Here is a 27,930-nt window from a genome sequence, read left to right on the forward strand (position 1 = left end):
GATGTAAAAATATATATTAATATATATTATTAAACTATATATAAATTAAATATATAAAATAAAAAATAAATATAAATATATAAAATTATATATAAAATTATATATATTAAAATGTATATATAAATTAATTTTTAAAAAGAAAAAATGACCGTGGAGAATGACCATTTCTTTCCCTGTAATTTAAATAACACTGGGGATTATTGTTACGATTTTTTATTTTTGTCAGAAAAACAGAATAAAAATGGTATTTCATTGTTTTTGTTTTCACTCCCTTAATTATTAGACAGCATATATTTATTAGCTTTTTGTATTTCTAACTTTATGTTGGAGCCTTCCCTGCATCCGGCTGTGGCATGTGCCACAGAGCCAGCTGTGATTACAGCGCCCATCCTCTGAGTTTGTCAAGGATGGTTGACCTGCTTATTCTTGACTTATTTTTCATCTTTGGTTTTAACCATTAATGCTTTGCTTACTGTTGTCGTTTTTGGAGTCATTGGGTTTGGAGTGCGGGGGTCCTTGGGTTCACTCTGGGAAAGGTTTCACCTAGAGCTCCCGTTTCAGCGACATGTGGCAAGTTTCCCAGGCGAGTTTTGCCACGAGACAGAGACGTTAGTTATATTTAAAGAACAGGTTTATTTGGTGAAGGGACAGAAGAGTAAAAGGCACTTGCATAGACACAAGCGGGCAGGAAGAACTGCCCCGAAAGGGACAGGTTTGCTAAGAGAGGCCTGCATGGTTGCAGGCGGGCAGCCTTGAGGAGAGCTGCCTCTACTGAGGGAGGTCAGTGAAGAGAAGTCCTGGCAAGTACAGGTCACGGGCAGGGAGGAAGCTGCTGCCCTGTAGAGGGAGAGATTTGGTGAAAAGAGGCACCTGCATAGGCACAGGTGGGCAGATGGAGTGCTGCTCTGAGCCTGTGCAGAGACTGCACATCTGATACAGTCTTTTTCTGTTTGGGAGGGGCTCACTCCTTGTGAGTCATCAGTTGGTTGCTAAGGTTGGATAACTATGTAGAATTTGAAAGGGACCTGAGATTCTACAATGGGCTCAATCTCCGTATCTTTACCTTTGGATGGGCCCTCCCCTTGCCCTCAGATACCTGCTTGGATGTTCTGCTTTGTAATCTAGGCGTCAGTGCCTAAGGATCATAGTCTGCATGTAAGGATACTAGTTTCCACAACTGTGTCATCTTTGCATAAGGATCTTAGTTTCCATAACTGTGTTGTTTGCATGCCTAAGGATCTTGGTTTCCAAAGCTGTGTCAACGGCTATGCTAATCTCTTCTACCCCCACCTCCTTGTGTGAGTCAGATTTCTGGTCTTGTGGCACCTCCTTTTCAGTTTTTTTTTTTCTATTCTTGTCCTCCATCACTTACTAGACTACTTCCATCTCATTTCTCAACATTGTACTTACCTATGATTTTTACATTCCTCCCCACTTGGGGAGATAGGTTTCTTCTGACTTCTAATAATTGGGCCAACCCACTATATCTAGTCAAAGGATAGAGAATAAAAATAATAGAAATTTTTTTCTCCCTGCTCTTAGGAGCTCATAGTTTACTTAGGAACAAAGAAACAAACAAAACCCACCAGTTCCCCCATATGCACCCCTCCGCCATAACCAATTATAACAGGGTGGTCCCCAGGAAAGGGGGAGGTTCCAGGTTTCCTGCCCCACCCAAAGGAAGGTGAAGATGAGCTAAGAGAGAAGAAGCTGCAGAAGGGATTGAGGAAGAAAGGAAGCAGGATGGAGAGCCAGAAGGAGACCTGGAGGAGGCACATGAAGAAACTGCGCTTGCCTTTTGGTCGTGGACTGGGTGAAACAGATGTGGATGAGAGACGCGTGGGGAGCTGTTAATGGCAGTTTTTATCTTCATTTTGATTTTGCTCCTTTCCTTCCAGACTTGTCCGGTTGTTTCTGGTCTTTTCTGTGGTTCCCCACTGAAAGATGCTTTAGACTTTTGGCAGGCCTTTGGGCCTTGCTCTGGGCCAATCCCATTTGGGTGGACTTTTACCCATGAGGGGATGGGTAACTTTGGGTGCTTGATTTAGAAACAATATTCTTTGTCTTTCCTGTATTGTTTATTAATTATATTAAAGTTCCTTTCCATTAAAGTCTTATATGTTTTGTGTTGATGCGGTGGATGGCAGAACCTATTTGGAGCAGGCAGGTTTGCCCCTCTCCCTGCCCTGTAACACAATGAGTGCTTTAAATAATTATGTGTATTTAAGAAGGGTGAACTCCAGAGATACCAGGGAAGTGGTCCTTTCTCCTGTTTGTTAGAAGCCTGTGTGGAAGACTAGACATTAGTGCTTATTCCACTACTTGGGTAAAGAAGGGAGGATATTCTATGCAGCGGGTAGAGGCCTAGATGCTTTTGGGGTGAATTTCAAACAAGTCTATTAAGTTTGGAGGACGTTGAGCCTAGAAATGTAAGTAGCATTAGATTATTAGACCTTGTAAATTATGCAAAGGAGTGTTGACTTTGTTCTGTAAGCAAGTAAAGACTTGTTACCTAAGTGGTCTTATATGAGGATCATAGCCAAAGTTTATTCACTGCTTGTATCAAGCATTTCCACCACTTTGCCTTAGCCTCAGGTTTGTGTGGCAAACAGATCACACTGTTGGCAGTGCGGAAGATGGATTGGAGGAGCAAGACTGAAGGAGGGAGATTAGTTGCAATAGTTAGAAAACAGGATGTGGTGGCTGGGTGTGAAGATGGAAAGGAGACAAATGAGAGAGAGATTAAAGAGTGTTGACAGGACTTAGAAGGTGAGAAGAATGGGGGAGACTGCTTGGTTGACTTGGGCAAATGTTGCCTGAAGGGGTTCCTGTCTGGGATGGTATAGGATGACTGAAGTGTTTTTCATGTACCCCCTTGGTTAACATCTGTTAATACACGTTTGTTGAATTTAAAAACACAAGGATTTGACTCCTTAAATCTTTCACAGATGGGAGCTATGATTTTGGGCCAGCCAATTGCTTCTTACACCTTAGTGCTCATTCTCCTTACAGCTTAATGCTTGCCTCATCACTCTAGGCATCATCTATTTTCCCAACAACAATGTGGGATGATCCTACCCTAAGGAGGATTGAAAAGATGCAACTGTTGTAATGATAAGCAGAGTGCCTGACACACAGTGTGCCTGTTATCTCTGCAGTGTTCTTATAAGGACACTAACAGCAACAGCAACACAACACAGATTTGGGGACATGTGTTGTAGTGTTTCATGTAGAAGGAAATGTGTTGATACGAATTAAAAGGTGGAGCATAATAAAAATGTTCTCAAGACACTGTCTTCTTTTGTAATATAGAGCTGACATTTTCCAAAAACTATCATTGTGCCAGATTTTGGACATGGCTGGGTGAGCTGCTATACCCACTTGCTAGGGCACACATGTACTTGGGTAACCTATGTAGTGTTAACATGGATGGTTTTCATTCTAGGACCCCAAGTCAAATTTGATTCAACAGTGGTTGTCAGAGAAAAGTGATCTTGGAGTTGTTTCCAAAACTTTTCAGCTGTCTTCCCATCCAATACTTGGTGACTGGTCCATTCAAGTGCAAGTGAATGTAAGTATAAAAATGTTTTTTGGGTGGGGAATGTTAAAATGATTTAAATAGATCAGGTAGGGCAATATGTCCAAAGTCATTCAAAGAACAGAAAAAATAAATCTGAACATTTAGATAATTTAAGAGGTTTATTTTTAATTTGCTATGTATAGTAATGGATTAACCTTCATTATAGCATATTAGAATTTTAACCGGTGTTGTTTTTTATATAATATTTGAAGGTTAAAGTATTTTGGCATTTTAGTATACAGTTGATTAAATGCTACTTACTTTACTCATTGTATGTACTAAGCATTTTAAAATTAGGTAATGAATACATAGCTATTGTTTCACAGATTTTATGTGCCAGAATAATTACTCCTGATGAAGGATTAAAATAATTACTTTCTCTTTATTTAAAAAAAAAAAACAGTGACTTTAAATGGTCACATGAATCTTCTGTTACTCAACCCTTCTTTCTCTTCAACTCCTCCACTTCTTTATTTGCTGTTAACTCTTGTAGCTCTGCAATCTAACAGGTCAGGGGAATTAAAATGCCCTCCATCTTTTCCTTTCGTTTTCTCCTCTGTCATCCTGTGATGTTTGAAGATTCATAAAATATTATTCCATTTTTCATTGGATTTCTCTGAATATATATAAGTTTACAGACAAGAGCTTTAAAAACAGTTCTATTAAAACAGGGCTTCTCACTGTTGAAAGGCGGTGACCATTTGTCTTGCTCATTCCTGTATCTCTGTTACTTTGCACAGGGCTTTGTACAGAATTAGAAGTAAGATTTATTACATGAATATTTGAAAGCTAAATAATAGTCATTTATCATGAACTAAATATAATTTTCCTTTTCCATATGCTAATGAATCACCTTTATCCTTTTTAAAACAGCATATTAATCAGGTTACTTACTGACGATACAGCTTCCTCCCTCCTGCTCCCCGATTTATTGAGGATAACTGCTAAAAAAATTGTAGGGTGTTTAAAGTGTACAAGGAGATGGTTTGATATATGTATACGTTGTGATAGGAGGTCTCCAGGTGATACAGTGTTAAGGCACATAACTAAGGAAAAGCAAGGCCCTTTATAAAAAAAAACAAAAACAAAAAAAAGGATTCATTTTTGGGCCACCAGAGGTCAGTATAATCAAAGAAATATAAAGAAAAGCAACCCCCCCCAGACCCAACCTTCCTCTTTTTTTTTTCTTGACTCCTGCACAACATTCAAGCTTGTTATCAAGCTCCTTTTCTTTTTGCAGTGAATTTTCTTTGCTGCTCTGGGGATTGCACTTCTCTGCAAAATCACCATACCTTTGCCCTCTCCCAGCTCTTTCCCTTCATTTCTCCCTTAACTTCCTGGAGCATCAAGCTGTCTTCTCAGGAAGAGATTTATTTCAACTGTAGCATCTCAATGAAGTGTGTTTTTTAGGGCTGTTTTACATACTTCAGGTATATACAGATCAAGTGGGGATGCACTCTGGTATTATAGTCAACTTACAAATATACATTGGGAAGATAACTTGCTTTAAAAGTTAAACATTGTGTTTTCATTTTTTTGCAGGACTTCTCTTATCTCTGGGTGTCTATCTTTTGACTGGTATTTTTGCTTTTCCCAAATAATTGCATATGTTTCATTTCCTCATTTTTGTTTATGGTAAAATATAGATAACATGAGATTTACTGTGTTAACTTTTTTTCAAGTATTAGCTCAGTGGTATCAAATACATCCCCATTGCTCTGCAGCCATCCCTGCCACCAACCTCCAAGACTCTTCATCATGCAAAATGGAAACTCTGTGCACCCATTCCCCCTTGCCCCTAACCCCCAACCCTTGGTCACTCTTGTTTGCTTTCTGTCTCTATGACTTTCATGACTCTAAGTGCCTCAGTGTAAGTGGAACCGTGCAGGTTTTGACTTTCCGTGACTGGCTTATCTCACTTAGCACATGTCCTCAAGGTTCATCCAGCAGTGTGTGTCAGAATTTCCTTTTTTTTAAGGCTGTACAATAGTGTTCTGTTCATGTCTATACTACACTTTGTTGCAAATGTTTTTGCATCTGTGATTTAAAAATTGTATTCCAAGTTAGTATATGGCAGTTTTAGAGGTTCTTGAAAAGAAAGGCTAATAATGTCCCTGAATCCAGAAGGATCTGGCTGCACCAGCCCCTTCCCTCTCTGTGTGCTGCCCATAGCTTCGAGTTCTAGGGTCACCCGAACCTTGGTGCATGAGTTCTTCTGAGAACCTGAAGGAAGAGTAGGATCTCTGAGTCCTGCTTATTTGATAATGGCATCCCTCTTTCCTCAGTAGCACATAGACACCTGTCTTTCCTTCCAGAGAAGCTCGTACAGCTGCGTTTAGATCCCAGCGTGAGAAATTACAGTGGTTCTCAAACATCAGCGGCCTCCGAGCCAGCTGACTGGGGAGCCTGTTCAGCACCTGTAGTCCAGGCCCCACCTTCAACTCACAAGTCAGTATTGCGGGACCTAGGAATCTGCATTTTAAATAAGCATTCCTGGAAATTCTGTTGATTTTTCTGGATCACGTTTTGAGAAGTGCTCCTAGATGCCAAAAGCCAGGAATCTTTAGTTTTTATTTTTTCCACTGAGAGGCAGTGTCGGATAGTAGAAATTGTATGAACTGGGAGCAGACCCTGTGATGTATTCTTTGAAATCTCCCTAGGGGTGAGAGTCTGCACTATTTATCTCTTTAGGTGACCAGTGCAGACTGGAACCCTAGAGTTATAAAATTGGATTTTTGGGCCAATTCATGTTTTTACAACAATTTCCCTGGTGATTCAGATACATGATCAACTTGGGAGCCACTGAACTACATATTCTTGTGGGGTCATTGTCTGTAAGTGAGGGCAGTTTCTCACCTCTTGTCTCATTCGGAAGCCATTGTTGAGGTGGGGACCAGAACTAGAAGGTAGAAAACTCAACAGCCCTAAAGCTTGACAGCACTCTTAGGAGCTCGATATAATATATTGTGAGTATCAAATTATCATGTAATTCAGAAGCAGTCAGCATTGAATTGTTCCTTTGTTCATAACAGTCAACTCTACACTATTTTTGAATTAGTTATTGTTGAAAGGTTAAGTAAGGGTTGCCAGCACCCCACCACTTTGCATAAGCTTTCAGATACCCCTTATCATTCTGGCCCAGCTGTTGCTTGGGTCCCTGTGCTTCTGCTGTCAAGTTTGTCTGGAGCCCTTAGTCTTTTGTCGAGGAGCACAATCTTTGTTTGGACAGTTCTGTTCTTGAGGCATCTACCAGTAGCATCTGGTAGCCCCCCCTTCACCACCCCCACCCCCAGTTGTGATGACAGCTGAACAGAAAGCATGGAGCAGACTGTGACAGGTCAGAAAGCAGTGGCTTCCTCTCTGGAATGTGGATACGGTTTCCAAAATACTTTTGCTAGCCTCTGCTTAAAAAAATACAGCTTATTTTGGAAAAGACCTTGAGTTCTTACTTCAATGTGTAGTGAGAAAGGGAAGGAGGTGTTGGTTGTGGAGTTTGGATTTGTGAGCCTCTTTGCACTTTTCTATTTCCATGCTTCAACTAGGTGGACCACGTAGGACTTAGCTGAGGATCGGTACAGATGGAAGTGGGGTGAGGCTCTGAGCTAGGTGACAGAGCTGGAATTGGAAAGCAGGAACTTTCTTAGAGTGGTGGGCTTGTAGAGAGTAGTAGTCGAAGAGACAGTTGGAAGAGTTTGTGGGTGAAGTTGTGGTGGCAGGTGGTGGATATCAGGCTAAAGTCTTAGATTTCATTTTGTAGGTATTAGGGAGCTCTGAAAACTTACTTTGCTTTGAATTCGATTAATAACTCTCAAGATTTCTGAGGACAAAGGATGCAAAAGTGTATTTGAATGAATTTCATTATAAAATTATGCTTTATTTTCATCTGCTTATAAAAGTATTCATGCTCAATGTAGAAATACTCAAACATTACACAGTAGAAAGAGTGATGTACTTTTGATAATCTCATAAACAAAAATCATCACCATTTCTTGTTTGATTTTTAGGCAGTAGTTTAAGGTGATTAAAGTAGTATTTTCCAAAAGATCTTAGCATGTGGACTGACTAGTGGGAGAGGAACTGAAGCCTCTCAGAGGAACTGATACTAGCTAGAGGGGTAGGATCATTCAAAACATCTGACTACCTCCTGTGTAGCCCACCCTCAGGTTAATAAGGAACTGCTCTCAGGGAGCAACAAAATCTGAAAAGAAATGGATGAAATCAAGAGACACTTCAAAGGAAGAATCATTAGGTTTATTGACTGCATAATGATTGGGGCAAAGGAGAAAGAGGAGTAAAAGGTACTAAATTAGTTAGATCCGGAGACATTAGACTGAGGAGCTCTAGTGCGGTGGAGGTTTATGTAAGCAAACCAAAATCTATGCCTTTACCTGTCTCAAGGCTATGAAATAAAAACACTAAGGACAACCAATCACACACCACCAACTAGATTTTCCACTATAGCCAGTCAACCACTTCCTCACTTTCCATCTTCCTTTTCTCTATAAAAGTTACTCACCAACTCCTATTCTTGCACTGCTCCTGACCACTTCTGGTTTGGTGCTGCCTTATTTGCATAGATTTTTGCTCAAATAAAAAACTCAAAAAAATTCATTATGCTGAAGTTTGTCTTTTAACAAAGTGACTCTGGGATTTCAAGGGTGGTCTTTGGGAGAATCACCCATAGAAGCTCTATGGAAGTCAGTTTGGGGGTGAGGGATGAACAGGCAGTGTTTGGATTGATCTGTCAGAAATCACTACATTCAGCAGCTAAGAAGAAGAGTCACCCAAATCAACAGAAAGAGAGGAAGGGGCTTGGAAAGACCAGGAGACAGTGAGGGGAAGGGGAGTGGCGGGGTTCAGAAAGGAGAAAAGGGTGGGGAGGAAGACAGACAGACAGACAGACAGACAGGGATTGGGAGGGAGGGGAGGAGAAGATGAGTGATGAGTAATTAAATGGTATCTAATGGTATCTAAAACTACCATATAGTTTCATTCATATGTGTTAACTGGAAATAAAGTCTCAAGTATAATTAGACAAAGGGTGTTAGATAATCAAAGTGAGGATTCAAAGCTGGGAAGCGGTCTGACAGATTTTACTGTGAGAACTGTTCCAACAAACACAAGTTTGAATTTAGTTCATATAAGTAGAAACAATGAGTCATTCACATTAAGAATTTAATGGTTCTTGACAGGTGGTTCTAAGTTGTTTTAACCTGAAGATTTGTTGCTGCTAAGCTCAGAGGAAGGCAATGCAGGGATATAAATCTCTTCTTTTTTTAAAATATTTTTTTTTGCATCATTGTTCATTTTTAACAATGCTTTTTTTCCCCTCCCTCTCCCCCACCAGGTGTAGTCCCCATAGAATTTCCTTCACCAATGCACCTGTGCACCATCACCACAGTCCCCTGTGCTCCTCCCTTCCTCCCTCTGATCCCTCTCCCTCCTCCTCCCCTGCAGTATGTCTCTGGTTTATATTTGTCTGTTTTTGTTTTGTGTTTTGTATTGTTATTATTATTATTTTTTAAAAAATAAATCTCTTCCTTTCTAAAGAATACACTGTGGAGATGCAGAGGTTGGGCATACATTCTTTAAATCTTTATTTGACTCTTTGGTCATGAGTGGGGTTGAAAAGCTGCCTTTCCTCGAGGGCAGTGGATTTTGGATTGTTTCTTTGTGACTTTGTTCTGTTGTCTGTTAGACCAGGGAGGTGGATGTTCCCAGAACATTTTAGTATGTTCACATATGGATTAAGTAAACTTTTGTGGATTGGTCTAGCACTCTAAACATAGCTGTTTGGGTAGGAAATGTCTTATGAGTCAGAAATGTGGATACCCTCTGCATCCCCATTTGTTCTTAACATGGACAGTTGTGCAGTTTGGTGTGCTCTTTTTGTGTGGAAGTGTGAGGTTTAACATGTATTACTCAACAGGTGCAATGAAAAACCACAATATTTATTCTTTTGCCATTTAGTCCTATTTTTAGGGGCCAATTCTTTCCTAATCCTTCTATGAAATATAGGATGAATCCCACCATTTTTCTGGTTATTTTTTGGAAATAAGCATGGAACAGTTTATGTTCTGTTACTAGTATGTACAGTCTAATAAAATAAAGTGCCCCTTTCTCTCTGCTTGAGTCTTCTTTGGTATGTCCTAGGCCACATGGGAGTCCTCTAGAATCAACTTGAAGAGAGGTAGGTGAGCAGTAAAAAATTCTTATTTGACGTGTAGAGATGAGTCATATGATTTGCCAATATTCATTCTACAAAAAATGGCAATTTAATGTGGTTCAACTTAGTACTGTTGTCATCTAGTATCAGAGCTCTCTAGGCTTGGCAGGTATTAAAACTAGCTCCTTTGCTTTTTTAGAACTCTTCGGTGGCTTTTTGGAGCTCACCTGCCATTGCTGTTTGGTCCTTTATCCAAAGTGTCTTTTTTTCCCCCTAAAGATTTATTTTTATTTATTTATGCATGCAAGTACTGGGGTGTAGGCCTGAGGTGCAGGGATTGAGAAGATTCACCAGAGACAGAGTGGGGAGCAGAATAGGAGGATTGACTGAAATGCACTGTTGAGGGGAGCAGTGGCGTGACAGGAGAGGTCTGCTGCGCCATGTCAGTCAGCTCCGAGGCCAGGGATCAAATTTGTGCTGCAGTGGCTGGTGATAGCTTGATAGTGCTGAGACTTTAACCCCTGCTCTATCTGGGAGGCCCCAAAGTGTCTTTTATTTTTTTTTCCAAAGTGTCTTTTGATGAGGATGCTTTTGAATCTGTCTCTTCCCCTGGCAGCTCACGGGCAGTCATGGTACACCTTCAGCTTCCATCTCCTGAGGTTGTCTTAGCACAGAAGACAGCCAGGCTTGTCTGGCTTTTTTTTACATGTCTAATTGAGGGAATGCGCTCATGCTTTCTTTGCTCCTTGAAACTCAGGAGGCACAGAATACCTGTTACACAGCACACTCTCGTAGTAGGTCAGTGGCAGTGTTTGCTAGTTAATTTGTTGATGTGTGTCAATTGCCTGCCCAATGGCAACTTGCCTTCCCAGCAAGTGTATCCATTGTCCTATGGGAGCCCCTTTTCTAGGCTTGAGGTGAGGGACACACAGCTCCTACCTGATCCCTGACTGTGGGGTGTGTATGTGTGTTACACTAGGCATCTCAGAACTATTCCTGAAATTCCTTTCTTGTTATTTTCATATTGATCCTTTTGTTTTAGTTGCAGAATCAGTTTTTGGAAACCTCTTTTGCAAGTCTTGCATTCTAGTTATGCACCTGACTTTGGAATGTGAATGTAGTTGGCATCTGTTGTCTTGGGTGACAGAGCCAAAACTGAGTCTAAAATAATTCCATTTTAACATTTTGTTATGTGTGGATTTAAAAAATTCAGTGCCTTTCTTAATTCTTATATAAAAATTAAATCCAGATATTGGAGATCAATGCTAAAGTTGACTTTTAGGAAATTGAAATAACCATAAATGAACATAAATGTGCAAATATTTGAGTTGAAAGATGCTGACTGGCATTTTAAAATAAAAAATAGTGTGCTGTATTGCTTTAAGTTTATTGAAAAAAAAAAAAACCCTCTCAAGAGTTGGATGGCTTCATGGTTGGAGAAGGAAAATTTTGTAATTGGAGTAGTTAGTTTTGGTTATTTACATGTCTCCAATTTGCTTCCTACTCCCATCATATTTTCTAGGAAGGGAGTCAAAGTGGTGTCTTTTCTCTCTTGCCTTTTGTTTGCTTGATTTCCGAAACATTCACTACCACAATGAACTTTTGACTTAAGAGAAAGGGGTAAAGAAATTACAGATAGCTCTGAATGGCTACTGATGGCTCTTTTCAAACATTTCTGCTTCAGAAGTAGTTTAGAAGATGCGATGAGACAGGCTTACATGTAATACAAAGTGACAGTGAGTATATGTGCTGAAGAGCAGATTGTCTAAGGGAGAGCTTTTCCCGAATAGTAGTAGCCATATTGGGGAAAGTAGAGCTCAGAAGTTGTTGATGAGTGATGCCTAACTCATCATGAAAAGATGTTTGCTTAGGAGAAATGCTGCCCCAGTATTTAAGTTTTTAGGTTTTATCCTCTTCTCTTGCTGGCAGAGTGAATGAGTACAACTGCATTTGCTGAGCTAGAATAAATATAAAATCTCATTTAGAAGCAGATTTTCTCTTTGAAACTGAAAGAATATAGTTTAGTAAAGAAACTTGTACTCCCTACAAAAGCCCTGGGTTTCTTTTTATCCCCTTTTTTGTTCAGAGTTAGTTCAGTTCAGGTAAAATTGACAGAAGCTTTTTCTTCAGTTTTCCATGATTACTTTAGATTGGGAACTCAGGGAAGCAGTAAGATTTGTACTAATTATTGGAAGATGGTTAGAGATGAAAGTAAATCAAACACGAAGAGTAAGATACATTGAGATCCTAGAATGTTTTCACTCTTGTGATTTTGCTCTTGAGTATGTTATCTCCATCTCTTGACTAACTCTCTAAACCTGAGGACTGTAATTTATTTTTACAGAAACTTTTACGGTGTTTTGCATATAGTATTCACTCAGTGTTTGCTCTGTGAACTTAACAGAGACATCATCACTGTCAGATTACTTATTTCACCTTAATCACTGCTGGTGTCAGTAATTAGGCAAAAACTTATTTTCAGACTAGAATTCTTAGTTTTTCAGTGAGACAGGTAATTAATGCAAGTTGATTACTTCTTGACTTGGTTTTGAGGATGGCAAATTAGAAGTTATAAATGAATCAAACACATCAAACTTAAACATTCCTCTATATGTGAAGACAATTTAAGAGAGAAATCACAAATGTGGAGATTCTTAGAGACCTTAACTAACAGTTTCTTTGGGATCTATTTTAAATGACAACATTGAAGGCTCATTTTAGATAAGTATTTTGTGAGTTATGTCAGTAATTAATTTTTTTTAAATATGAACTACAATATTTATCTTTTTAGGAATAAATAATGACTTGGCATACAGTTACTTTAGATTAACCAAGGACTGTTTTTTAAAAACTAATATTTTGTAGCTACATCTATTTGATTTGAAAAACAGGGAATCAGATTGATAATAAAAATTACATTAGTATAATTATTTAACTATTTTGAAGAGGTTCTATTTAACATAATTTTATGATTTAGAATAGACAAATTTGAGATATTAGAAAACAATAAGGTATTAATGATTTATATTTAGAATTGACTGAAGGATTTACACTAGAAAATAATTCAATGAACTAGGAAAGTAGAGGATGTTGGTACAAGATGATTTTGTATCCTCAATTATCAATATTTGAATTATGTGTGATTTGATTTGCTCCACTGTTTTTTTTTAAAGTGATATTAAAACAAATTTGAAGTCATTTCCTGTTTTTTTTTGACAAATGTTTTATCCTCGATCTCTAAATTTCTAAAGTATCCAAGTTAATCTAGTTCTCGTTTTACAAATGATAGACATCAGATTAAACAGTTTGTCTGAATGACTGGCAATAAATTATAGAGACAGGTCACTTTTTTATGTTTGAAATGAGCAAGAAAAACTCATGAAATCTCACAGGCTTTGTGTTGCAAATGACTAAAAACAAAATTCCTAAATTAAACTTTTGTTCATTAAATCATTAAATGTAATTAAAAACAAATTTTCTAAATATTTTCAATGCAGGCAAGCAAAATAATGTATACGTTATATAAGCAAGCAAAATAATTCAATAAGAACTCATATATATATAATTTTTGTCTTTTTTTCTTCCTCTCAATAGGACCAGACATATTATCAGTCATTTCAGGTTTCAGAATATGGTAAGAGTTCTTTAATTTATCTTGAAAGAAAAAAAAACACATTTATTACTTACCACAAAGAGAAATTTTCAATAGATTTGTTAAGTATAAATCACAATGGGTTAGGTGTTTCTTCCATGCCTAAACATTTTTCCTTTTGTAAAAGTGAAAGATATCATTACAAAGAATAAAGAGGGAAAATGGTAGTCCCATTATGCTCATCTATTTCCTATGTACAATTTTCCTGTTTTCTCCTTTCTTGTTATCATACCATTTAAATTTTTGTATTAAAAAAACATATATCGGTTATTTTTCATAATTTTCATTTGGTTGGCAGTAGTAAAGCCAGCCTTGAAGGTGGGTAAGTCCTCTTCTTGCAGATGCTACATTTGTAATGTCACACAGCTGCAAACACAGATAAAACAATGTGACCCAACTATTTTGTTAATTGTTGGAGAGGACAGTGAAAATTCAGGATTCAGTATTATAATTCGAATAGTGATTTTGAAGTTGTACATGACTTTTTCATTTGATTTGTGTCAGTTTTTGAGATTGTGTCTCACTCAGGCAGTGGCAATTCTGGGAAGTAGCTTGCTTGCACCTTTGTGGCTCAGTCATGCAGCATTATCACATTGAAGTCTCATGATCTAGTCTCATGAACTAGAACAGTGATCAGCAATTTTTTTTTTTTTTTAGAAAGGGCCAGATAGTAATATTTTAGTTTCCGTGGAGATACATCTCTGTCATAACTACTCAACTTTGCCATTGTAGCAGGAAGCAGCTGTAGACATTACACAAGTGAATGGAGTTGTAATCCAATAAAATGTTACGTGAAACTTGGACATGGAAATTTGAATTTCATTTAATTTTGAAATATCATGAAATATTCTTCTTTCGATTTTTTCCAATCAGTTAACAATGTGAAAACGTACTTAGCTCATGTTGGTCATCACTTACCCCTGATCTGGAAGTTCAGTTCATTCAACACGTGCAGGGTTCACACAACATGTGCAGATATTGAGTTCTTGAGACATGTGACTAGTCCACATGGAGATGTTCTCTGAATGTAAAATACATAGCAGATTTTGAATACTTAGTACACAAAAAAGAAAAAAGCTCATTAATAGTAATATTTGTATTCATTAATGTTGAAATGACAATATTTTAGATACATGGGTTAAGTTAAATGTTACAAAAGTTAATTTTACTTTTTATGTTTTAAATGTGGCTGCTACCAATTTCCATTTTACACATGTGGTTGACATTTTTTCCTTTTGGACAGTGCTGATGTAGAAGAATAACTCAGAGGTAGCCATGGTTTTTAAGGCTATTTTGTGTCAAATGGAGGTGGTGTTGGATAGCTGTATGTAATTGGACGGGATTACTGCAGATGGTGGAATAGGTGGCCAACTTTGATATTTGGGAAGGGGGTATTTGAATTTCCTTGTCCTGAGGAAATTCACCTTTGAGTGGCTCCTACCTTCTGAGAACTTTGGAGGAGGCCAGAGTTTACCCATTTGTCTCTTTTGGTCCTCCAGAGCTAGACTGACCTAGAGCTGAGGAGTGTCTTGGCAACCTGAGGGCCTTACACTGGAGGTCTGCCCTGTATCCTTGGCCCATGGCCTTGATATTTTTGTGTCATTTGAATGACGAGATACCTAGAAATGAGACTTGCCCTTTTTTTTTTTTTTTTTTGGTCAGTGAGGTTAGAGAAATAATATTTCTATCTACTGGAAGGAAACTACATTTTTTTTTTTTTTTTTTTTTTTTTTTTTTATTTATTTGTTTGTTTGTTTGTTTTTGTTTATACAAGCACTGGGTACAGTCAGAAGCGCGGGAGGGTGAGAGAATTCACCAGAGCCAGAGCGGGGAGCAGAGCAGGAAGAAGGACTGAAGTACACTGCTGAGGGGAGCAGCGGGCGGCAGGAGAGGTCTGCGTGCCATGTGGGACCCTCCTCCAGTGGCCGGGGAGCAACTGGGGATCGAACCCGCGCTGCAGAAGCCGCGGGCAGCTTCACAACCCAGCGCTCAACCGCTGCGCCACCGGGGAGGCCCTACATTTTTTTTTTTTAATGCTGCTGGAGTGATTTCTATCAAATAGTGTTCCCATTTATAAAATATTTCATATTTTAATTAAAGAAAACTGGTCAAAGTAAGAGTTTCTAATTTTGGAATTGTCTTTAGGTATACTTGCCACACACTGAAAAGCATCATTGCTTTGTGGTGTATCTTGGTTAACTTGAAATCCTACTCTACAACTTTCTCTTCATAGCAATCCATTACATTAGACTGTCTCCAGATTTTCCTTTGATCATCTCAAAGGCAGGGTTTGATACCACACAGTGGAGTGAGAGTCTTGGGTCTCCAGGTGGTGCTGAAAGTAATGAAATTCAAGAAAAGTCCTAGGGAAGGGTCTGTTCTAGAAGCGTCGGTTTACTAAGTAATATTGAAGTATTTTATCCAGTGGTAAGGCCACACTAGTGGGTGAGAGCTGGATAAAAGCTTGCTTTTAGTGTTCAGATGTTCTGGCATTTAGGGTTCTGGGTACAATTTAGATTCTGCCACTGAGAAGCTTCCTCCAACACCAGAGTTCACAGCAACTGGCCCCCACTGTGGCTGTCTAGTCACCGGCAACCTAATTTTAGGTGAAGTAAAGTGCTTTTCTTCTGTGTGTTAATGGATATTTCTGTTCTAATGAATCTAAGTTTGAATTGTCCCCATTGTCAACTCTTTTAGAGCAATTCTGTTCTTTTTAAACTGAGTATGATTCTAAAATAGATTCTTTAAAATATTTATACTTGCTTTTCTTTTCCAGTATTACCAAAATTTGAAGTTGTTTTGCAGACACCATTATATTGTTCTTTGAAGTCTAAGAGTTTAAATGGTACTGTCACAGCAAAGTAAGTATCATTTTTCTTTTTATGACTATAAACTGTTATTAACCTGTAGGACAAAGGGATCTTTATGCGCTTCAGAACATTAGCACAATATTCTGCTTATTAAAATACCGCAGTGGGCAGGAAACAAATATCTATAATAAATAAGTATGAGACATGTCTACACAGGTCTTTGCATACACCTCTCTGCTTCCAGACTAACCCAGTCTTAAATTATGTTCTGCAGACTAGTGTTGTTTCAAGACTAATCAAGAGATTTAAATTGTAGATTGTGTCAGATTAAAAAAAGAGTTGCATCTTTTTTATTCCTCATTTGACCGACACAGATTGCAGGTTATTTACCTCTTCTTAAATCCTATTTTTTCCCTCTCTGTTAACGGAGATTAAACCTTGGTGAGGTTTGGCTTTCCTGCTGAAATTATCAGATGACTAAGTAATCCGTGTTCATCCATTTCAGCATATGTAAACAGAGACTTCCAACTCACTCTGAGCAACAGATGTATAGTGAGTGACTCCCTAGAGTTTGATTCACTGGCTCAAGACATCATAGGGTTTTGTTTTGCGGAGGGAAAAAGCAGCCTTAGAGTCTAGACCAGCAGTCCTTAAAAGTTCAGACTGCTTGCCCTCAAGATATTTGAGTATTGATCTCCTATAACTTCTATTTTTTGATGTATCTGTTCTTTGATTTATGAAACTTAGTTTCATAATTTATTTGTAATATCTGATAAAACCTGGGTCTCATCTCACTGCTGTCTCATCATGATGTTTTTCTCCTGGCTTGTAGCAATGGCAGGAGATGGGCAGTGAGTCGCTTGCAGAAGCAGTCCACAGACCAAAATGTTCTGAGAACTCCTGCTTTAGATTTTAAATAATTATTATCCTGTCCTTGATCTTTGCCCAAGAAACATTCTGTCTGGGTTTTTTTTTTTTTTTTTTAAGTGCTTTGACTAACGCTTGTAAAACTTAGTGAGTACAAATCCACAGAAACCATCACTGTTCTCATGGATTAGGTTTGAGTGTGAGTACCTTATTTTGGTTTACAGGAAGTGCCAGGGATTTAATATTATTAGATAACAGGTCCCTAGACTCTGGTGTGTCTCCCTAAAATTTTATGTACAATTTTGGGGGATGTGGACCCCTAAAGCTATACCGTTGACCCTTTCTGCTCTCCTAACCCAGTAAGAATCCTGGTAGTTTCATCTGAGTTCTCAATTTGTTGAGCCAGTTTGATATACTGATAGTTGTGATCAGCCCCTGGCATTTCTTCAGTGTTTACCACATTATATTCTTATCATTAATATGTGCATCAGTCAAGATTCAACCACACAAGTAGAATTAGTGAAAGATATGTATTAAGAACCTCTTGCAGGGAGTTTGGCTTATATGATTGTGGGGCTGGCTCAGCAAGTCCAAAATCCATAGGCAGGCTGTAGGGGAGGATGGACTGGGCTCTTAAACATGGACTGAAGATGCTGTTTATTTGCAAAATTTCTTCCTCTTTTTTTAAAAAATATTTTTTATTGAGGTAGAGCTGAGATATAACATGTTAATTTCTCATATATGACACAATAATTTATTATTTGTGTATATTGTGAGATGATTACTACAATAAATCTGGTAACATCCATCACCAAACATAGTTACAAAATATTTTTCTTGTGGTGAAAATGTTTACAATCTACTCTCTTAGAATCCTTCAAATATGATTTACGGTATTATTAACTATAGTTACCATGCTATGTATTACATATTTATGATTTATTTATTTAATAACTCTAAGTTTGCATCTTTTGGTTCCTTTCACCCATTTTATCCATCACTCTCCACTTCTGACAACTACTAATTTGTTCTTTGAGGTTGTTTTTTATTTTTAAGATTCTATATATGGATGAGATCCTATGGCATTTGTCTTTTTGTATCTGACTTATTTCATTTAGCATATTTCCCTCAAGGCCCCTCCATGTTGTTGTAGTTGGCAAGGTTTCATTCTTTTTTGTTACTGAATATTGCATGTATAGTCATCACTTACTGATATTTTGGTCACAGTGGACCACAGGCATGAAGGTGATTTCAATAGGCTATAGGATAGAGCCTAAGTGTTAAGTGGACTCGACCATCTAGGATTATGTAAGTACACTGTATGACATTTGTATAAAGACACATTTCTCAGAAGATGTCCCCATCCTTATACAAGGCATGATTCTATATACCACATCTTAGGTTGCTTCCGTATCTTGGCTGTTGTGAATAAAGCTATGAAGATTGGGGTTAGTGGATCACATGTAGTTCTATTTTTAAATTTTTGAGGAACCTCCATACTATTTTCCGTAGTGGCTGCATATTCTTTCCAACAGTATACACAGGAGTTCCTTTTTCTACATATCCTGGCCAACATTTGTTACTTCTTTCTTTTTGGCAATGAGTTTCATCCTCTTTAGAAGTCTCACTTCTGCTTTTAAGTTCTTTCAAGTGATTAAATCAGGTCCATCCAGATTACTCTGAGATAATTTTCTTTATGTAAAGACAACTGATTATGGACTTTAATCATGTCTAAAAAATACCTTGACCACAACACCTAGATGAGTGTCTGAGTGTGTGACTGAGGACTTCAACCTAGTGATGTGACACGGACATATCAAAAAGGCCATCATGTGTTGTTTGTCTGTTGTGGACAGAGTTTCCTTGTTGTCATTTAAAGTTCTCAGGTTCATTTAGTTCTGGTTTAGAGTAGTCCACTCTAAGTCCATTCCTATTAATTCTCCTTCCTCCAGGCTTCAGTTGCCTAGGGATGATATCTGTGGTCGTGGCAAAGGAAGGTAGTTCTGTTCCAGGGTAGGGCAAACCCTTTGTGTGAATCATTAGCACTATGGCATAGGACTTTCCTCCAGAGGGTTGTGAGTAAACATTTCCCCTCCGCCTGACACCCAGGAGTTCTGAGCCTACCATTACAGTTTCAGGAAGGTGTGTTTTTATTTAGAATGAGAATATAATATACCACTTGACAACAGATTAAGGGGAATGTTTTGTTCTGAAGGGTCTTTTATCAGTCTTTAAAAAATTAACATTGGCATAGACCTATTTTTTAAATACTTTGTCCTGGAAAAGTTAGGAATGATGATGATGATTCTGTGTTTGTCACAATGAAAGAAATAGCTCTCCTCCCTCAACACCTTCAACACCTAATCCCTCCACTTGACCGTTGGCTACTGTCTCCTGTTAGGAAAGTTCTAATCTCACATCCTCTCTCACCCGTGTCTTGACTTTTCCATTTTGGTATCTTTAATCTTATGTTCTTTAGTGACATCTTCACTCAGTGTTCAAACATTTCTAACATTAAAAAGAACAAACTCTCACTTTTTCTTTTTTTCCCCACTGATTTTTTAATTAACTTTTTAAAATTTTTTTACATCATTGTTCATTTTTAAACAATATTTGCTTCCTCACACCCCCTCAGGTGTAGTCCCCATAGAGTTTCCTTCACCAATGCACCCGTGCACCATCACCTCAGTTCCCTATGCTCCTCCCTCTCTCCTTCTGATCCCTCTGCCTCCTCCTTCCTTGCAGTATGTCTCTGGTTTATAATTGTCTGTTTGTTTTTGTTTTGTTGTGTTTTGTATTGTTATTATTTTTTTTCCCCTGATGTCTTATTTGGTTCCCCTATATTCCTCCTATATGTGAAACCATCCAATATTTTTCTTCCTTCTGACTTATTTCACTGAGCATAATTCCTTCTAGCTCCATCCATATTGCTGCAAATGGCATAGGTTTATCTTTTTTGATTGCTGAATAGTATTCCATTGTGTATATATATATATCACAAGAAGATAGGAATCTTACCAAGAAATTTCTCCAACACAGTGCTATGACCTTAAATCTAACCTTCTCAGCAGAGGTACTATTGTCATTTAAGGGTGAAACAAAACTTTGTAGTGATAAACAATCTTTTTTTTTTTAAGATTTATTTATTCATGCATACAAGAGCCAGGGTACAGGCCAGATGCACGGGAGGGTAAGAGGATTCACCAGAGACAGAGTGGGGAACAGAACAGGCAGACTGACTGAAATACACTGCTGAGGGGAGCAGTGGGCAAGACAGGAGAGTGGGATTCTCACCAGCTGGCCGGGATCGAACCCGGCACTGTAGAGGCTGTGGACAGCTTCACAGTGCTGTGTTCAACTGCCTGTGCCACCAGGGAAGGCCCTATATAAACAATCTTAATCATTGCAGGTCATTTGCATCCCTGGCTATCACCCAATCAAATAGTGCCAAAAGTAACACTTCCCAAATATATACTGGGGTGATACTGCCCGGAGCTGAGAACCACTGAGTTCATTCTTAAAATGTTCTGTGCTGAGAAGGCAACTGCAAAGGCAGTCCTGGATTTCTCTGCAGTGTTCAATCATTTTGGTCCTAGTCAAGGCATGTTAGGAGTAGATAATATGTTGTCGTATGCAGATTTGGGATCAAGCCACCACTGTGGGGCAAAACTCTTTTAGATCAAAGGGGGAGGGCTAGGTAGTCAGAGAATGTATGGGAGTAGAAAGATGTTAGTAACCATATTGAGTCATAATGATCAGTGTGAAAGAAAGAAAAAACAAATCAGGAGGCACATGCCTCCAGTTCACTGGCTGGTTGCCAACATCTTGCACGCTATGGGCTCATGACATGGCAATGCTTTATCTGGAACCCAACAGTCTCTTCTGCCTTTATAATCATTCTTCAGTCATCTAATAAGTACTGTTAGACTCCATGGAAGGCAGGCTAATGATCTACTTTCATGTATGTTGTAATTTATTCTGAAAATATGTTACTATGAAGACAAAAAGTTGGATACCCTGTTCAGCACATTTTGAGTTGCACTTTTGAAAGAGGATTTTTTGGCAATGACACATAAATAATATGCAAAAAACCAAATTAATTATTTATAGATACGTAGTATAATTATATTTTTGTGGCACAAAAATCAAACAAAGACGGGTAAAAGTGGGGCAAGGGAATCCAAAAAACTATAAATTACATTGCTTTAAGTCTTGACATAATCTAGATGCTGAGAATAAACAGGTTCCTCTAGCAGCAGTTTTCCATTTCTCTTTTCAAAGCCACCATTGGGCAGTATATCCAACAAAGAGATCTTTCTTGGCCCCCAGTCCCTTGACTTGTTATTTATAAGTACAGTGATACCTGAAGCTATCCATCTCTGCAGATCCGAATGAGTCTATGTGTATAGAGCTTGCTTCTAATGCTCCTCATACCCCTTCAAGCTAGATTTCTGATTTCACAAACTCTCACTTGACTTCCATGCCTCCTTCCAGCTACTGTCCTATCTCTTGCCTCTTCCCAGCCAAGATGAGTTGCATTTTCCACGTCTTCACCTGCCATTCAGGCCCCTCCTACCTGCCCTTCACCATGGGCACAAAGGCCTCCTTCTTTCTTCATCTTATGGATATTTTTTGAGGCTTTTACAATTTTTCTCCCTTTTGCAGCCCTGGAAATCTCTCATTTCCCTTTGGCTATTCCTTTCAAACTCTTGAGACTCTTTGCAGGCAACTATTTTTGTACGTATTTAAAATTCTTGATCCTCAGGTCTTCATCTATGGCTTTATTCTTTCTTTATACATTTAATCAGAACTTTCTTCTTCATGGTCAGGACATTTGCCAGTATAATTGGATGACACTTAAATCCATATTGCTATCCCAATTTCTGTCTTGAGAGTGAGACCCTCAGGTCTCACTGCCCATTAGGTATCTCCTACTTAGAGAATCCACAGTACTTTAAACACTTTATCTTCTCCCAAACCTGTCCTTGTTCCTATCTTGAGGGACCATCTATTTCACTGTCCACCACTATCTATTTCATTGCCTAAGTCAGCTTCCCATTCCCTCAATCCCCATACCTAACCAGTAAACACTGCTATGGTTTCTGTCTCCCCAATATCTCTCATCCATGTTTCTCCATTACTATTTCCTTGATTAGACCGATACCATCTTTTTTCTCCTTAACTGTTATAGTTTCTTAAGTTTTTTCTGACTCCAGTTTAACTTCTTCAGATCTTTTCTCTATACTCTGTCCAGAGTTTGTTTTGACTAAAAGGCAAATCTGTTTTTATGAATCTTTCACATGAAAGTTTTCAGACCGTTGCCTTGAGGGAAAACTTCAAATTCCTTGGTATATTTTACAGCATTCTTTTTGAGTTCATGTCTTTTAAAGCATCTCACTCAGTCCCTTCTCAGCTTTTACAAATTCGACTCCCAAATTTCACTTGTGCTTCCAAGAAGGCAAAAATGCTTTTTCTGACCATTAGTCTTTTACATAGCAATGTCAAGACTTAGTTACTTGCCCCCACCCTCTATCCTTATACCAGAAGACAAAGTGTTTAAAGTATCTGCTGTGGATTCTCTAAGTAGGAGATATCTAGTGGGCAGTGAGACCTGAGAGTCTGACTCTCAAGACAGAAATGGGGCTAGCCACATGGATTTAAGTGCCAGTCATACAGTGCGGCTGTTCACTAGTACTACTTCTTTGAGAATGAGTCTGGATCTATTGAACCTTGGAGTAGGTATCCAATAAATACTTAATGAAAGAATAAGATAAACAATGTGATTCCTGAGATCAGCTCCAGGCTATATATGTATGGCACAGCAGAGGTTTTCATACCCAATCAAAAGCCTTTTATTTGGAGTGAACAAAATTGAATTGTATGGGCAATAGGCTTGGTCTTTTCACCAAATTAGGGGTAGACAGTGGTACGTGGATCCCAGTTGTTCTTTGGTATATTTTGAAAGATAAATTCTGTTGTCTTAACATTTGGATGGTGGTTACTGAGTTATAGAAATGGTTTTAAAAATATCAATTTCATAATAGTAATTTCTTTGAGTGGCTGATAAACCACTTAGGTTGCTCTATGATAGTGGCTGTCTGTCCCATCTAATGTGCAGAGCCTTGCAGGGAATTTTCCAGAAAAGGTTAACTGTCTTCTTTAGTTTTGAAATCTTTTACTGAGATGAATAAAAATTTGCATTTCTTTATTAGCTTTTATGTGAACATCTGCTTACTATTCCCACCTTATTAAAATAAATGACTCCCACTAACCACAGTGGGTGCTAGAGGATTATAAAGAAGTGACATAGCATCTGTCTCATTACTTCCATAGCTCCTGGGACAGTAGTATTTTAAAAATAATATTTAAGGTTTACTCCAGCATATTCATTAATTGATAAATCAACATATTTATATTACAGGAAATGACTTGGGAAAAAAAGGTGGGGAGAAATTTGACTTATACTGATAGATTCAATTTTTAGGTATCATTTTGTAAACGTTTTGTGCTGTGGTAATTTTCTGAAGAAAATTCTTGTTTTATTAATCATTCTATCTGAGAATATCTTTGATTTGCTTTTTTAAATGTTGTCATGCCGTTATTTTCTGAATAGTTTATCCCAAATGCTTCCAGATTCTATTTAGGACAATAACTGTTAGTATTTTGTTTCACAATTATTATCATAAGCTTGATGCTTGGGAAGCTAAGTCTATGTCACATTTAAATCAAAATTAAAAATATTTTTGTCTGAGAATTCTTTAAACTATGTCTTGGTTTTCAAGCTCCCCATCATGTGATACAACTCTTAAAATAAATGTTCTGATATTCTAACTGTTCTGATATTCTAAATGTTTTGATATTCTAAACTGCATTTATTTAATCTTTAACAAGGTATAAACAATATCTAGTTTTGAGGATTCTCTTTTGAGTGAATGAATTGGATCCTAAAGTTGCTAACTAGGGTTTCTGCTAACTTTACGGTTTTTATTTGGAAGGGTGCTACATCTGATGGGTTTGCTTTATTCTTCTTAATTTGAATATGCTATATTTCACATTGGCTTTTAAATTGAGTTGATCCAGACAAGGGGCTGCTTCTGTTTGTAACTAATGGATTCAGGAAGCAGGAATTTACTGTTAGATTTATATAGAGTGCAAAGCAAAGTTGACTTAGACGTTTGATTCAGTATTTTCCAATAGAGATGGAAGAAATCCAGGAGACACATTTGAAAAAAAGGCTTTCTGGCAGTAGAATGGTTTATTAAAGATTGACTCTCCTTCACATAGAGAGACTTTTTTCATCATGACAGGGGATAAAATTAATATACATAGAGTGCAAAGTAGCAAAGAATGAGATTTGACACAAAAAAGATAAGTTTGGTACTATAGATAAAAAAGTATTCTTATTTTAAAATTTCCTTTAAAAAGCCAATTTTTCATAGTCATGAACACATTTGTTGTTCCAGAATGTTTGGTCTATAAGCCTACCTGATTAGTATTGGAACGCGCAGCAGTTGGCCAAAATGATTGCAGTTTTAGCTAACACTTAAAAATGTCCCAATACTGTGAAGTTTTCAGAGGTCTGCAGTTAATGGGCCAGTTCTGATTTCTAGGAGAATAAAAGATTTTTATAATATTTAAAAAATCTTTGTGTAGGAAACTGTCATTTCCAATTATGATTTTTTTTTTTGTGGGCCTCTGTTTTGAGGTATTGCGATTAAAAGTGTTTCCATTTTGAATGAAGGAATATCATTTAGTAAGCATATTCCTAGCTATAAATGTTTAAAAATTAAAATTTTTTGTAGAAAGAATGTATTCTTAATATAACTCTTAAGTTATTGCTAGTGTATAGCATTGAAAAAATACTTTCATTGTGTTATTTTGAAAATATCAAATTGAAAATTAAAAACGGTTATTTTTCAGGTATACATATGGAAAGCCAGTGAAAGGAGATGTAACACTTACATTTCTACCTTTATCCTTTTGGGGGGTGAAGAAAAATATTACAAAAAAATTTAAGGTAACTTTTGCACGTATCTTGTAATCATTATAGGGAAAATGTATATATATATGTACTTCTAGAAATGAGATTTTTGTCCTGAATTAACAAAAAATTGAGTGAAAGAAAATTGAGTTTTCCAGCATCAGATGTATGATAATTTATCCATTTATAGTGATAAAAATTGAACCAGAACCACTATAAATTTTTTGTGACTTAGTTCCAGTTTTGTTTCTACAATTTGAATTGCTAAAGTGAAGAATAAAATTGGACTTCTTAACAAAACAGATTAATGGATCTGCAGACTTCTCTTTTAATGATGAAGAGATGAAAAAAGTAATGGATTTTTCAGACAAGTTTTCTGCACACATGCATGTGTCTTCTTCCCCTGGACCAGTAGAAATTTTAGCCACAGTCACAGAATCACTTACAGGTTTGTAGACTTGGAAGTGAAGGTAAAGCTATTTATGTGATGCCATTCTACCTTCTTTCTTATTATAACCAGAACGTTCATTTGGGAGCTTCTATGCCTTTTCAAGGATGCTATTTAATGCTGAGATTGTTACTCATGACTACTAGTTAGCCTAACTTGCTGAACATTTTCATAATGAAGAGGAAACTTACTTTGTACTTCAACCACTTGTGATAGGTATTTGTAATTTTTTCATTCTAGTCTTTAGTTTTTAAGCTGAAAACTACGTAGGAAGGCATACCTTGTCAGTGGACTAACCATCTTTAAAAAAAATCTTTTTAATCACTTAATATCTTCTGAAATTTTACTATTCCTCAACAGTTGTCTCTTTTAATAATAAAACAAAGTTTAAATACTTGGACCTTTCTGTTGCTGTTTCAGCAGCTTTCATTAGTCCTAAAGGAGCAAAACACTATTCTGTCAGTGGCCTTGGCTAATGGCACAAATGTCACTGAGAGGGGATAATGCTTAGATCAGCCCATTGAGGATGTAATAGAATTGTATGGCTCTCTTAGTGGCCACACAAATGTGGGAATGAAGCTTATGTGTCCAAATATCTTAATCCCTTGTCTCAGTATAGTGGAGGTGGAAAGATTTGGTGGAATTAAGCTGTTGGTGAAATATTTGTTTTGTGTTCTAAATAGTATAATTCTCAAAACAGGCATCTCAAGAAATGCAAGCTCCAATGTATTTTTCAAGCAACATGATTACATTATTGAGTTTTTTGATTATACTACAGTCTTGAGGCCATCTCTCAACTTCACAGCCACTGTAAGTTGACATTTTTATTAATGGTCTATAGCAGTAAGTTCAGCTTAATGAAGCAGAAAGGGCTATATTGTTTTCAGTGATTTTCAAGCCCAAAGTTGGTAGATTACTTTCCCCTTTAGATATATTAGGCATATATAGTGTTGTTTCCAAATGATCTCTATTTTTTTTTTAAAGAAGTAGTTTCCAACAAGAATATTTTCTCTCAACATTCATTTAATAAATTTCTTGAATTGCTACGTTGAGGTTTATTAATTCATTAAAGAAATTATATGGTAGTCAAAAAGTTTTGATTTCAATTTTATTTTTATTATGACTGATTTTAGTTTTAGAAGATGTAGCTTTAAAAATTCATCAATAAATTTCTCATCTCTTGAGAGAATGTTGAATTATTGCTTATTAATTGAGTGAGATATGACACTGTGCAAGGCATGCTGCTAGGAGGAACCCTATTGAGTTCCTTTCCTGGATTCATGGTTTTTGTGGTAATGACAAGAAAATATACACAGAATATTCAAAGCAGGATAACATCAGTGTTATGAATAAACTTCTATAGGAATTGTAAAGCAGGGGTTGGCAAACTTATCCTGCAAAGTGCTAGATGGCAAATATTTTCAGCTTTGTGGGCCATGTGGTGTCTGTCATAACTACTTAGCTGCCACTGTAGTGGGAAGGTCGCCACCATCATTTTGTAACCAAGAGAGGGTGGCAATGAGCTAATAAAACTTTATTTACAAAAAGACTGAATTTGGCTTCCCTGCCTGTTATAATTTGCTGACCCCTGGTTAAAGAAAGGAGGCATCACAACTTGTTGAATGAATCAAGAGAAATTTTAGTTTCTCATTTCAGTGATTTTTGTTATTTAAGTAATGTTCCTCTCTCTCCGCCCCCCCCCCCGCAAAAAAAATCCTTTGCCAAAATCCAAAAGAAATAACAAGACTGCTAATGGTAACTTCTAAATGAGGAGCGTGAAAGAATGAGAGTTCAGGGAGGAAGAGCTGGCTTTGGAAAAGGGATGAAGATCATTAGGGGATGCTACATGAATGGGCAAGGTTTAAGTTAATTTATTAAAAGATCAGTGGGATTTTAAATGTTGGGTAGGGGTGGGAGACAGCATGGTGAATGCTATATACAAGGCAGAATACTTTTGGAATTTATAGTCTAGGTAGTGAGGAGTCAGGAGTCTGTGAGCCTGGGAGGACTATGTCAAAAGCAGTCTGATAAATTCCTTCCTGAGACATGGGTCAGTGCTGTGTGGGGAGACTGAGAGCAGTTCAGGTGTGAGGCAATGAGGGCCCTTGTGGTGGAGGATGTGGGAGTGGAGAGGAAAAGAGAGAGTAGTACAGGACTTGATGCACATTGGATTTGGGAGGTAGGAAGAGGGAGGGAATATTTAGAGGTGTCAGCTCTGGCAAAATTTGTGGTAGGAAACGTGACATGGTAGCTCACATGTAGATGGACAGAAGTTGAGACGACAGGATATAGAGCCAAGAAGTTTCTTGCAGCAGATTGGAGATGTTGAGTGTGAGCTCCCGAGCTAGGTAAGGATAATAGCAGAAGTGCTGAGATCTTTGAGGAACAAAGAAAACAGATAAATGGTCTTGACAAATTCGTACATT

At 37.6% G+C, this 27,930-nt stretch overlaps 1 protein-coding gene across 1 annotated transcript in view; it reads left to right on the forward strand.

Annotated features, from left to right (window-relative positions):
* Nucleotides 1-27,930, forward strand: part of CD109 (CD109 molecule) — a 119,816-nt gene that overhangs the window by 32,467 nt on the left and 59,419 nt on the right. The window contains exons 6-11 of the mRNA XM_037519975.2: nucleotides 3,446-3,571; nucleotides 13,341-13,380; nucleotides 16,175-16,259; nucleotides 24,996-25,092; nucleotides 25,360-25,504; nucleotides 26,205-26,314. Of these exons, the coding sequence (XP_037375872.1) occupies nucleotides 3,446-3,571; nucleotides 13,341-13,380; nucleotides 16,175-16,259; nucleotides 24,996-25,092; nucleotides 25,360-25,504; nucleotides 26,205-26,314 (603 nt within the window). The remainder of the gene's footprint in view (nucleotides 1-3,445; nucleotides 3,572-13,340; nucleotides 13,381-16,174; nucleotides 16,260-24,995; nucleotides 25,093-25,359; nucleotides 25,505-26,204; nucleotides 26,315-27,930) is intronic.

Source organism: Talpa occidentalis, unplaced genomic scaffold (genome assembly GCF_014898055.3).
Source record: "Talpa occidentalis isolate TD23 unplaced genomic scaffold, MPIMG_talOcc4v2.1 talOcc4.2, whole genome shotgun sequence".
NCBI lineage: Eukaryota > Metazoa > Chordata > Mammalia > Eulipotyphla > Talpidae > Talpa > Talpa occidentalis.